The sequence below is a fragment of the Notothenia coriiceps genome, unplaced genomic scaffold (assembly GCF_000735185.1).
Source record: "Notothenia coriiceps isolate Sejong01 unplaced genomic scaffold, NC01 NC01_scaffold00013042, whole genome shotgun sequence".
Classification (NCBI taxonomy): domain Eukaryota; kingdom Metazoa; phylum Chordata; class Actinopteri; order Perciformes; family Nototheniidae; genus Notothenia; species Notothenia coriiceps.
In genome coordinates, this window is record NW_011345743.1 from 7,375 (window position 1) to 20,053 (window position 12,679).

Consider the following 12,679-nt stretch of genomic DNA (forward strand, 5'->3'; position numbering starts at 1 on the left):
GGCCAAATTCCTCAGCCTAATTTCCAACAACTCCAGAAGATGTTTGCTGTGTTCCTGTGAGTTTTGGCAGCTGCTTCTGTACCAGAGCGGATGTTTTAATGCTGTCAGTTCGCAGCAGCATGCAGGATAACAGAGTCTTCAACACAGGACATACTTCAAAACCCCTCTGGAGTTTTCTTGTTAACCTGTTAAGCCCGGAGCCTGTTTTTCAGGCCTCATGCTCGAAAATGACATTCCCAGAACAAATTAGCATAACTTCACTTCTAAAAGGGGTAAATTAATCATCTTTTTTCTCAAAGCAATGATACACCTGTGAGTTGGATGTAGAAAAGTCAGAATCAATATAGAATTGATTTTATTTTAAAGTAAATTCCGATTGAAAAAAAATGTAAATGATAGTGTCCGTCCAAAAAAAACAAACATTACTTATAGTGCAAACCACTCTTGAATGATGGGATCGGAGACTAAAAGCTTTAGGAATCCAAACTATAACATATAATAAGTAACCTGTATCAAGATTGATGCCAAACAAGTGACATTTGACCTTTTTAGAGAGGTTTAGCAAATAAACCCCCACCTTTGGGGTCATTTGGGTGGATTTGGGTCTATTTGATTTTGGTGATCGGCATCTCTTTTGAACCGAAGGTGAAGTTCCACATACACACACACGTTACCATTGAGGATTGAGAGTGACGCGCACGCATGGGGCTTAACAGGTTAACAACCGTAGCTAGGCCTGTGTTCACAATCATTAAAAAGCATTGTGTGAATCTTTGAACAACAGATTGAATGCATTTCCTTCCTCATGCTATGTTTCTTGGAATAGCATTACCATGTTATATTGTTCTACAGTAAAATAGAATAACTGTCTTTCCTCTACTGGTAAATGTATCTAATAGATATCAAAGTATGAGATATAAACAAAATAGGGCCCAAATAAGCAGAATATTGCTCCAAGTGGTGACAAAACTACCAACTTGAGATTTAGTATGGTTTTAAAAGGACTTGGAAACAGTTCTGTAGGATGACGTCTCTGTTTTCAGTTGGTTTTGTTGTTGAGCTTTTTGGAAAGCAGGTATTTGTTCAAGGCATGTCACGCACTCCCTTTTATTATCTCTCTTAAAGATGACACATCTTGTCAAATTTGCAGAAGCTATTTGTCCAAGAGTTTTAAGTAAAAACAAGGTGGTGCATGTTTGTCTCCTAAGAGAGATTCCATTACCTACTGTGTGCAGAAATACATTGTGGTTTTCTTTGTTAATGTGTTTATTGATCAAACAAATATAAACTCAGACTAATATGTATTCAGGGAATGCCTGGAACAAAACAAATATCTTACAGAAAATGCGTCACTGGCAACTGAAAGTGAAATTGTCTTTGGAAATGTAACATGAATGCAAGCTACGGTTCATGTGAAGCCTGAAGTCTAGACAAAGTAAACAGCTACTGGAGGCCTTCTCCCAAAATACATCCCTGGGAATGGAAGAACAGTCCCATAAAAGTCTATTAAGTTAGCATTACCGTCTACAAATATGTCTCGTCTCCCAGAGGATAACATGGGAAATACTAGACAATGGTCATACTGTAGTTTGGATGCCCTGCCCAGCAGACAGACTAATGCCTTGTGTATTTTTAGACACTTGTGTGCTTGAAAAGAACAACCCAGAAAACACCACGATGCAGGAAATGGAACCAGCCTTCCAGTTGCACGCTTTCCTGACACTTTTTTCTAAAACTTCTGCTCCACTTTGTTGCTTTTCACACACTGAGAGATTTTACAAACTGCAGTGCCATGGCCACGAGGGGAAGAGAGCTGGGAACAGAATGTGAATTCATCTGACAAACACGCTTTGAGAAACTCATGCTGCTGTTGCCCCGACATGCCTCCTTGGCTCAAGACATTTGCTTAAACAAGAGGGATTTATTCTTATTCCAAGTAAACAATGATTTAATCTCATTACTTCACCTGAGAGGATTAAGGTGTCACTGTGCTTACTTGCTGCATTGAAATGAAGCTACACTCAGCAGAAATTAGTTTGAGAGGCGGAAATGTGCAATGGCTGCGACCATCCCCACATTCAAGCATTCACACACACACACACACACACACACACACACACACACACACACACACACACACACACACACACACACACACACACACACACACACACACAATCTTACAAACACTTGGCCTCTCTTACTCTTGAGAAACCCGGGAACCCAGTTTGAAGACAACCAATCAACTAACAGTTCTGCTTTTCCATCTGTTAGCAGAAACATCACACAGCCACTGTGGATGATAAATCATCTCTATAGTGGATTTGTGTCTGTATTTCGTCAGTGTCAGTGTTGAAGTGGTCTGCTTTTAAGGATCATTGACGTGATATACTCTGGAGGAATTAGTCATCCTGCTAGCATATCTCTCGAGACAATATTGTTGGTCTTTAAGTTTTTATTCATCCAGTGAATTTTGGATTAGGACCAACATTTTGAACAGATATTCATGTTCCCAGCTTTGAATGCGATTTCGTGATCCTTTGATTCCTGAAGCACCGTCATTTTCCAATTATTTTACTAAATACCTGCAAGACAAGACAATGACAATTTTGACATCTTCGTGGATTTATCTTCTTATTATAGACACATGCATTTCCAAACCTTTGGTCTACCTATGTTGTAAATGTATTATCTTTTCAATTTACACACGGCATCTATTGCACGTCTGTCCGTCCTGGGAGAGGGATCCCTCCTCTGTTGCTCTCCCTGAGGTTTCTCCCATGTTCCCCTTTAAACTGTGGGGTTTTCTCCGGAAGTTTTTCCTTGTACGATGTGAGGGTCTAAGGACAGAGGGTCTCGTATTCTCATACTGATATTCTGTACAAACTGTGCTGTTGTATTTGCTTTAGGTTATTTTTTATTATATGTACAGCACTTTGGCTCGACCAAAAATCGTTTAAAAATGTGCTATATAAATAAAACTTGATTTGATTTGATGAGATCAGTCTCATCTACTTTGTGTTGAGTGCTAATAGCATGCGATGCAATATTAGCAAGCTAACACAACAAACGATGTGTCTGCTTGGCATCAACATGTTAGCATTGTCGTTGTGAGCATGTGCATGCTGGTGCTAGATTTTATCTACAACATTTACTAGACGTATACCAGTCTTTTGGTGTTTGCGTGCAAAGATATCTTTCTTACAGATTAAAATGGAACATTTGGTTTGTCTGAAGACAGGTTCATATCCAGAGGGGTGACTGAGAATGAGAAGAAATAGATGAGGGAACTTGGCTCCTGTGAAAACTTTCAGAATACGTTAACAAACGCCCCTAACTTGTGAAATGACACAGTTTTGATGTTGCCGCCTTGAAACAACCACCTTTGTTTTACTTTCAAACACACAGTTTTGCATCCACGTCATTCTGTGACCTTTGCGGTGCATGTGCAGAATCCAAACACTTAGTGAGAGGAGTAAAGTTTTGATGAGTGAAACCCTCTCTGTTAACAGATACTGTACCTGGTTACAATCCCAATACTAGATACCGTAGAGTGCATGTGTTAGAGTTTTGACCTCAGATAGAGTCAGTGTTGGTTCTTCAGCTCTATTATTTAAGATGTTCACTTTTAAATCAAAAGGATTGTACCTAAATGTTCCTCCTCTTATATCACTGTACACATATACACACTTTTCTGCATGCAGTGAGCAATCCACTGATCTTTTTGGCTAGTTAGATCCAGACTCCCTTCGGGTTCCTTATCACACTGATATACGAGCCACTGACCCTCCACTGCTCTCTTAAGACGCTGGCTACACGTTCCTCCTGCTGCCTTTTACCTCAAATGAACCCCTGATAAGACCTGAATGGGAGTGTTAATACACCGCCTCTCTACCAGCTGTCATTTTTCTGGAGAGCGCTTAAGAGATTTGCCCTCAGGTTTGTCCAACCGTATTCTTCATACTGTACATGAAGAATACTCACTTAACAGGCTGTTTGATGCTGAAGTACTGGCATATTGGGTATTACTGCTATTAGTCTGCAGGGCAAGAAAATATGTCAAGTGGAATGTGGGTTTCACAATAATAGTGAATGGAGAAGAACACCACAGTATGCACTTCCTGTTGAGAAATACCAGCTTTTTCTTGCCAACGCTGTGCCGACAGTCTCTGATTCTGCCCCAGATGCCAGTGAGTTGTTTTTGGGCTTAATCTTTCTGACCTTGAGCTCTCTCACCTCTGAGGAGCAGCCGAGCATACAGAGTGAACAGCAGGGAGGGAAAACAGCTGAGTGGAGGGCCAGTTGACGGGATTACAGTCAATCATGTGCTGGAGAATCCCAGGACGAGAAGCTGACTGGAGAGAATTGACACTGAACAGAGAAGATCTCCCCTGCTGTGCAAGCATTACACATGTGTTTGGGCGTACTGCTTGGATGTTATGTTTGATATTTCAAACTAAAACCACATTGTTAAAGATATGTAAGAAAACATACATTTGCAGGACTCTATCAGGGAAGTAAAACTTGCTTTTTTCCCACCCTGAGATCTTCCCATTCACACACATTTGATACAATACATTTGGGAAATAAAAAACACGATTTCAATTGAAACACTTTGATCTGTAGATGTGCTAAAGGAGGCAAAGTGAATACTTCAAATCAAGTTTTAACTTTGGTAAACTTGACACACAAACTCCTGACAATGGATCGATAACATGTGACCCTGACAGTGTGTCCTTTACAGGAAACAGAGCGATCCAAAGCGACTTACATACTGGGGACAATCCCCACAGGAGCAATTTGGGGTGAAGTGTCTTGCCCAGGGACACAACGACATGCTGACTGCAGTGGGGTTTGAACCTGTGCTCCCCTGATCCGAAAACCAACGCACTAGTCCACTGCGCCACACGCCTCCCTGTCGAATCTACTTAACACTCCACTGACCAAGTACAAACTGTTCCTCAATACAAGGAATGGTTTGCAGACAGTTGTGAGAAATTAACCGTCAGTTAGCAAGCTAGTGATCGTTGAAAGCTTTTCCCCCTCATCAGTATCTTATCTAATGAAATTAACAAAATGCCATTTGGAGTAGTCCTCTCAAAATAGGCAGTGTTACTCTAAACGTGGATGAATTTTGCTTCAAACTTGTTGAATTCTGCCTCTATGATGATGAAAATGTAATATTTGAACAGTTGAGGGTCACTGCAGGCAATACTTAGGCTGGAGCCACACGAGGACGATAACGCAAACGGACCGAAATCGATATCAAAAAAGTCTTGTGACCTGTTGCTACTGTCTGCAGTAGAAGCAGTTTTGCTGGCGTTTAGTGATGGTTGCTTTAACCATTTTCGTACAAATGATTATCCACAGATGTGTGTCACTGCTGTGGAAGCACTTTGGAAATGATGCACGCGCAGCGGAGCAGGTCACGCGCACCTGACACAATTTGTTTTTTGTATTTTTCGCTCTGTTCTCTTTTTTGAATAGAGGGTGCATAACATTCAACTGCCCCGAAGATCCCGACGCGAAGCCTGAAGGGTAAACACACCAGGTTTACTAATCTACCCGCAGAATTTGTCTGGTGTCGGAATGTCTCGCTATGTTAGTACATTCTTAAAAAACAAAACACCATTTAATTTCAGGTTAAAATGTGTTGTAACTGCGTTACTGAGCATTGTAACGGGTAATATATTACCCACATTTCATTAGTAATGCGTTACATTACTTCCTTACAGCAAAAAGTAATATATTACTGTAACTCTGTTACACCCAACACTGCCTGTAGCAGATACGACCGTTATCGTCCTCGTGTGGCCGGGGCCTTAGATAACGTACCTGTAAGAAAATGTGTTGACTTTGAATTTAGATGTTGTATGTAGAGGCTATAGGTGCGTTCACACCAAGTACTTTTCCCACAAAGGTTCCTGAGAACTCTTTAGTTCTCATGAACTAAGTACAGATCGCGTTCACACCGGAAATTAGATCCTGGGGGTGGATTAGCAAATTAGCAAATTAGGCAAATGAAGCCGCTGACGTCACTTCTTCTTCTTCTGCTTTGGGTTTACTGGCAGGCCGCAAACAACTTCACGGCGTATACTGCCACCCAAAATCCCCGGCCGGAAGTCTCCGGAGTTGGGGACTGGCTTCAGTAGAAGCTGCTGGGACTCCCAGCAGCTTCTACTGAAGCCTTCCGAGTAAACGGCCAGAACGCCGACACCTCCTCATCTCCACCGCTCCCATGTTTTATTTTGTGTTGTCATAAGTTAGTCTCTCTGCGTTTCTGCGCTGGGCTAATGCTAATGCTAATAATGCAATGCGAGGATAATAAAATGGCGGCTTCACAACACTTTTTGGGAGTTTTACGGGGCGTGGTTTGCAATCCGCCCAGCCAATCAGACATAGGAACCTTTTTCTCCCACGAAAGTACCTGCTCTCTAGCATGGACGGAAAAGGGGGTAAAAAAGGTTCTCTAGAACTAATTTAGTTCCTGGGACTTTTTGGTGTGAACGCAACTAAATCGTAGTTCTCAGGAACCTTTGTGGGAAAAGTACTTGGTGTGAACGCGCCTTATCATGCTTTAAAAAAAATCGTTCTAGCTCGTGACCATGCTCAACAATGCACTTCTTTCAGCCTTCTCGATAATGTAACCGATTGAAAAAGTGGACAGCCTGAAAAAAATGTCTGAGTCGCTGGTGGAGTGGCGAGCGCAAAGACAAGAGGTCAGAAAAACACTCAGACAGACGAGGAGGAGTTCCTTTCAAAGTTCTCAGGAATTGTTTCAAAAAGCCATTGTGCTCTGTGTAAATCCCACAGTAACGCAGTGTAATAATCAACTGGAGAGATAACGCTCTGCATACCACAGCTATGAGGAAACAGCAGCTCAATAACAGCAAGTCTCATTGATAAATACTAACTGCTGTATTGTTGATATTGCTCTGAAGGTATTATGGCACTGTAGAGACTGACATGTGTTTGTTTAAAAATCATTTGTGATATTCGGCATGTATCTCATTATGCATTTGACAAAGGAAGGATTGCTTTAGCTGGATGTGTTTAACCAGCATTAGGATGTCAACATGCTTTAGTCATATATTATTTATAACATATTGAGCAAGCCCACTTAACTGTTCACTACTTCAATACATCAATCAAAGTCTTTTAGATTAATTTACTTGGTATCAATTTGATCAAGGGAAGATCTACTATCAACTCTGAACCTTATTAACTTATTGTTTCGAGTACAAGATAGACTAATTAGTTTTAAGAGCAGAGGAAAACAACAACAGTAAAAAATACCTCTGCCAACCAACAGCCTGGTTCAGATCCAGACATTATTATTATTATAAGGATTAATTCACTCCAAATTAAAATAATAAATTCCCTTTCACTTAGAGTGCCATCAATCAATTTAGATTGGCTTCTTTTTGAGTCGCCAAGTGTCTGCTTTCCCTCTAATTTTAATTAAACTAGATGTGCTCAAAGTGCAAAAAATAAATAATAAAACTCAACAGAAATGTCTCTTTCCCAGAAAATCATGACCCAATTTCTCAAGATCATCCATGGGCTTTGTTGTGAGCAGTTTCATGCAGGAACTATTTTCTGTCTGCCGTATCACATCTACTTAAACCACCTGGATTCATCAGTAGCACTATATGAGATGATCTTTAGGTGAACTGTCCCTTTAAGTAAATCACTTTCGCCTCATCTAACTACGATCATATCTACATTAGTGGCCCTTTTATGTTTGGACACATTCATTTGGATTCTGGGACTGGCGCCATTACATTACATCACCTCCATTATTCCCACCTACAAAGGCTGAGGATTGGATTGGCTGAGCTCCAAGCAAAACACACCTTTGAACTGCAATACAACATTTAGGAGGCGGATGATGATTCAGACATCTGGAGTCCACAACAATACAGACTCCTTCTGCAGCTCACAATGACCAGATCCACAGGAGCAGTCTGGTGCATGTATCATCTCGCTAAAGCATCGTGCACTTTGCTCGCTCAGTGGATGTGTGTGATCAATACTCAAAGGTTAGTTTAGGGCTCCTACATTATGGGTGTATTATTGGTAATACATTGTAATAATGAGTCAGGACAGATGGCGGAGTGAAGCAGCAGCTCTGACAGGTGCTGTGCAAGTGACTCGATCTCAGCTGCTGCTGCTGCTTTATTGTGACATAGAAATAAACAGACCACTGTGAGCAACAACTCCCAGCAGCAGAAATCTTTTATCAGCACGTGGAAAAGAGTGGTTCACAGATTATCAAGGTTAGACTCTGTTTCTGCAACCGTATGCATTAAGTCCTAAGGTAGGTAGTGATAAGGGACCAGAAAAACCCAACCCAATATCGTTTACAGATTATAAAAACTGAAGAATCAACCATGTTGCTAGGTAAAAATATGCAATTGAACTGCAATTTTTGGGCAGATATGAACCGGAAAATGAGCATATAAGGGCCACGTTAAATGAATATATATTTTTGACTGTTGTTCAAAGAAAAAGCAAGACATAAGAGTACATCATGCAGGCACCTGGGAAATTGGGATGGAGATTTGTTTCTTGTGCAATATTAAAACCAAGCAAAACAAATTCAATAAATATCAGTTTCATCCTAAATGTCAGCTCTACTCTCCCAAATGTATACTTTTTGGCTGATATCTTCCTTTTTATGATTAACATGTCCGGTAATTTGTTATTTTTGTCTGTTTAACACAACATCACTGTTGATTAGTCTCAATCAATAACATCATGTGATCACTGTGAGTGAGACAAGCAATACATTCCTGATCATCACATCTCATATAAAAAGGAATACAAATGAACCTGATAAGATATGGTTAGTCGTTGTTGTTGTTGTGTACATCTACATTTCTCCCAAACACTTCCTGTGTATCGTTACTCAGAGGCTTGACAATCAGCTCGGTCCGTCTCTCAGACATTTAAGGCAGACTGGAATCTGGACTAATCATCTGAACAAATCAACACATGCTTTCAGGGTGTCTCTGAGCTCATTGTTTAAAGGTCTCTGCTGTCTGGCCTTCATCTCTGATGCACACTCGTGCAGGAAGAGGATGAAGCAACATGTGTGTGAGCAGATAGGGCTCAGGGTTTCTGGGAAAATGCCTCTGCCCTCCCATGTGAATTTATGGGAAAATTCCACAGTAGTTCAGAAGAAGAATAATAAGAACACACAAATAAAAAAGAGAACATGGCGTGTTTGTACAACTAATAACGTGATGTTATGACAAGCAACACGCCTGTCGTGTGCTCAGCAGAAATACAACCGTCTGGTTTTCCTAGTCATTATGAAGTGGGTAAAATCTAAACTGTCGGTGCATCAATTACATGACAAGAGTGGTACTGCACTAGTTTCCCATCAATTGCACTATTTGACATAAATACAACTCAAAGTAGCTGCTTAACATTTTTGCTTGATATTCACTTTATTTTCCACCAACTCTTCAAATGAGTCATCACTGTGGAACTAAATGATGCAGGTCTCCCTTGTAAATGAGATTGATGATCTCAAGGGACCAATCTGTCTAAATAAAGGTTTGAAATGAAATGAAATGAAATGATTTATCGTCAATATACTTCTCATCAAAAATCACCAACAAATCCTTTCCAAAACAATCGTCTATTATTTTAGTAATTATTCACACGATAAATCTATTAGTGTTTCGAATCTGTCATTTATGTTTACTTACTTTCATGGCGGCACATTTTATGTTTATTAGAAACCTCTTATTAATGACTTAACAAATGATACAGAACGTTTCATCACAACCCCAAGTGCTTCGTTATACTGTACGGCTTGTAACTGGTCCATTAGTGCAATTTACATTACACTTAAGAAATGAGCAATGAATACATCTTATAAACCTTATGTAAAGAGTAATATGTAAAGCGGGTCTGAATTCTAGCCGCTATAATGCAGTTGAACAAAATCTCTATTATTACCTTCAACTTTTTAATCAAAATGAGCTAAACTGCGATGTTAAATCTATTCTGACCTCCACATAAAACAGGCTCCATGGAAATGCCAGTTTTCTTAGTGATTCTGCCACTATGTTCTAACTTGTACACGCTGCACTTTCACAGCGTATTATTCCTTATAGTTGTCCTTGTAGAAAACATGCTCCAATGCCTTTAGAGATGAGACCAAAATGGCTCATATGTATTCATGGTTGTCCTTAGGATAAGGTCTTTTCAAGTAATCGTTTTAAACATTTTGAGTTGTAAGTAAAGTAGGCACATCAAAGTATGATACATCCTAGTGTTATCCTTGAAACGTATATATTATCATTACTATTATTATTATTATTATTATTATAAATACATACTATTATTATTATTTATTACATTACAGATTTTATTTTTATACTCCTGGAAATAATTACTGCACTTTATTCCTTATTCCTTTATTCCTTATTCCTAAGTATGTATGCTGTGTGTATTTTGTTGTCTTATGTTGTGATGTTTTTGTTTTGATGGCACCCTTGATAGGGAGAAGCATTTATTATTATCTCATTGTACATGTATAATGACATTAAACGATTATATTCTATTCTATTCTATATTCTGCTCGTTTGCTACTGTGTTCTCCTTTAAAAGGCTTTGTGGTTTCTCAGGAGCAGCTGCAGGAATCTGGGTTGTTGTCGTTTGATTTGTGCAATATCTGATGAACAGATCCTCTTCATCCCAAATATGGGAGTGAAATGCAAACATCGCTGCTGCTCCCAGCTCTTCAACACACCCTGTACATTACAGCTGCTTCTTATTTGACCACAACCTCTGACTTTTTGTACAACTGAACGTTTCCACTCGGATTATGAGCCAGCTACTGCACACACAGCATGAACAAGAAGGGAAAGTGCTTTCAGGGTTCAGGTTCGCATCTCCGCTCCTAGATTTCCAGTGGAAAGTCCAGCCTCATGGTTTCCCCCATGATGACAGTCTGGCACAATACTGGAGGCACACAATGGAAGGGAGGGAAACTATGCATGGGGGGGGAAATATAACAATCAACCCCCTACATTTATGGAGCGAATGAATCAAACCCCAATGATGCACTTCTGCTCAATGACTTCCAGCTTTGTTCAGTACAGCGGGGAAATAACTGAGCATGCAGCCTCAAGCCCTGACATGCAGAGAGAGAAGTGTTGTGTTTAAGGAGCAAACAGCAACCTGTCCTGCAGGCAAACAGCTTCCAAGGGAGAGGTGACCTTTGACCCCTGAGACTAGCATTCCTGTGACATGCCATCATGAAGTAGTGGTATTTCTCGGGTGACTGGGTATTGATCATTTAGTTTAATCATTACATTGGGGAGCAGAGATTACATTCCTGTGCATCAACAAGGCCACAGCCACTCCATAGCCACTATTACACTAATGCACACTACGCAAACAATAACTTATTTGTATTTATTTCATTTAAGTATTGCCAGTTCTGCACAACCCTCTGCACATTTGTATACAAACTGCGCAGCTTAACACTTTTCATAACTTTTAGTTGGGAGGCTGTGGCTCAGTGGATAGTGCGCTGAACTTCAAATCAGGGGGTAGCAAGTTCAAGTCCAACTGCAGTCAGCATGTCGTTGTGTCCCTGAGAAACTTCACCCCAAATCTCTCCTGTGGGGATTGCCCACAGTATTGAGTATGTGAGTCGTTTTGGATAAAAGCGTCTAACAAGTAACATCATTTAGTACAGTTACAATATTTAATTGTATTATTCTGAGAGTATTTTTTCATAGTATACTGAATGTAGTTTTTTGATGTATCCATATTTCATGTAAACAATTTTCTTAAGGTTATTGTTATGATGTTTTTTTGTATAGTTTTTCATATTTATTTGTGGGTTGTTTTTCTTACAATTCATTTAATTTAACTGTGTTCATGTATGCATCTCACATACACCAAGGACAATTCCTGTTATGTGTAAACTTGGCAATAAACCTGTGATCTGATATGATTCTATAAAAATCCCAACAGGCAGCGTTCAGGAGCAGTTTTCTAAAGTTTTGGGTTGGATGTTGCTCTGACTCACCTGCATTGTAGAAGCTGTCCAGCACCATGGTCTCCCCAAAGTCCAGCTTCCCGAAGTTGACAGTCTCCAGCCTGCTGCCCGATGTCTCGCAGGCGTCCTTCAGGCACTGCAGCGCCATGCTCTCCGCGTTATTCTGCTGGCTAGCCTCTCCGTTCACCACATAGGCCACCGTCACCGGCCTGCTTTTGCACGACTTCCCGGTGGACAGCAAGCCCCCTCCTTCCATCGGGTTGCTGCATGTCGGGCTGAGATTCCCGCTGGTGACCACAGAGTCCTGCCAGAAGGTCCCAGCTGCGGGGATCCCAACACCTCCACTACCTCCTCCACTGTCTTTCCCCAACGAGGCTCTCTCGGCCGGGACGAACTCCGAAGCAAGGCACCGGTAAGGATATCCCGTCCTGGTTTATACTCATCATGTTTAAAGGGTCACTCACTAACTTGAAGTGTGGGTTGCGATGAGCCGCTTCTCCAAGCAGTCTTCCATGGAGAGCCAGCGTTACGCACGGCGGTGACCCATGGAGCCTCTGCACAGGCACGACGTGCAAAGCTTCCTTCAACACAGACACACACGGTTAGAGCTGCAGCTGCACATCATACTGCATGTTTACTGACGGTTGCACG

General features: G+C 40.8%; 1 protein-coding gene across 2 annotated transcripts; it reads right to left on the reverse strand.

The window, feature by feature from the left end:
* Positions 1 to 2,562: 2,562 nt before the first annotated feature.
* Positions 2,563 to 12,673, reverse strand: LOC104947778 (mitogen-activated protein kinase kinase kinase 5-like). Of its 2 annotated transcripts, none has more exons than XM_010773870.1 (2): positions 12,059 to 12,673; positions 2,563 to 2,585 (listed from the first exon to the last, which is right to left on the reverse strand). In XM_010773870.1, the coding sequence occupies exons 1-2, from the start codon at positions 12,282 to 12,284 to the stop codon at positions 2,578 to 2,580; spliced, it is 234 nt and encodes a 77-aa protein (XP_010772172.1). In that variant the 5' UTR covers positions 12,285 to 12,673; the 3' UTR covers positions 2,563 to 2,577. The 2 variants fall into 2 exon arrangements, with proteins under 2 accessions (XP_010772172.1, XP_010772170.1); XM_010773868.1 differs by lacking the exon at positions 2,563 to 2,585 and adding an exon at positions 10,897 to 10,980.
* Positions 12,674 to 12,679: the final 6 nt, after the last annotated feature.

Coding starts and splice junctions, on each gene's coding strand:
- LOC104947778 (XM_010773868.1), bottom strand. CDS start 12,284: ATGGAAGGAGGGGGCTTGCTGTCCACCGGGAAGTCGTGCAAAAGCAGG. Junction 10,981..12,058: donor GGACAGCTTCTACAATGCAG/GTGAGTCAGAGC, acceptor GTGTGCCTCCAG/TATTGTGCCAGACTGTCATC.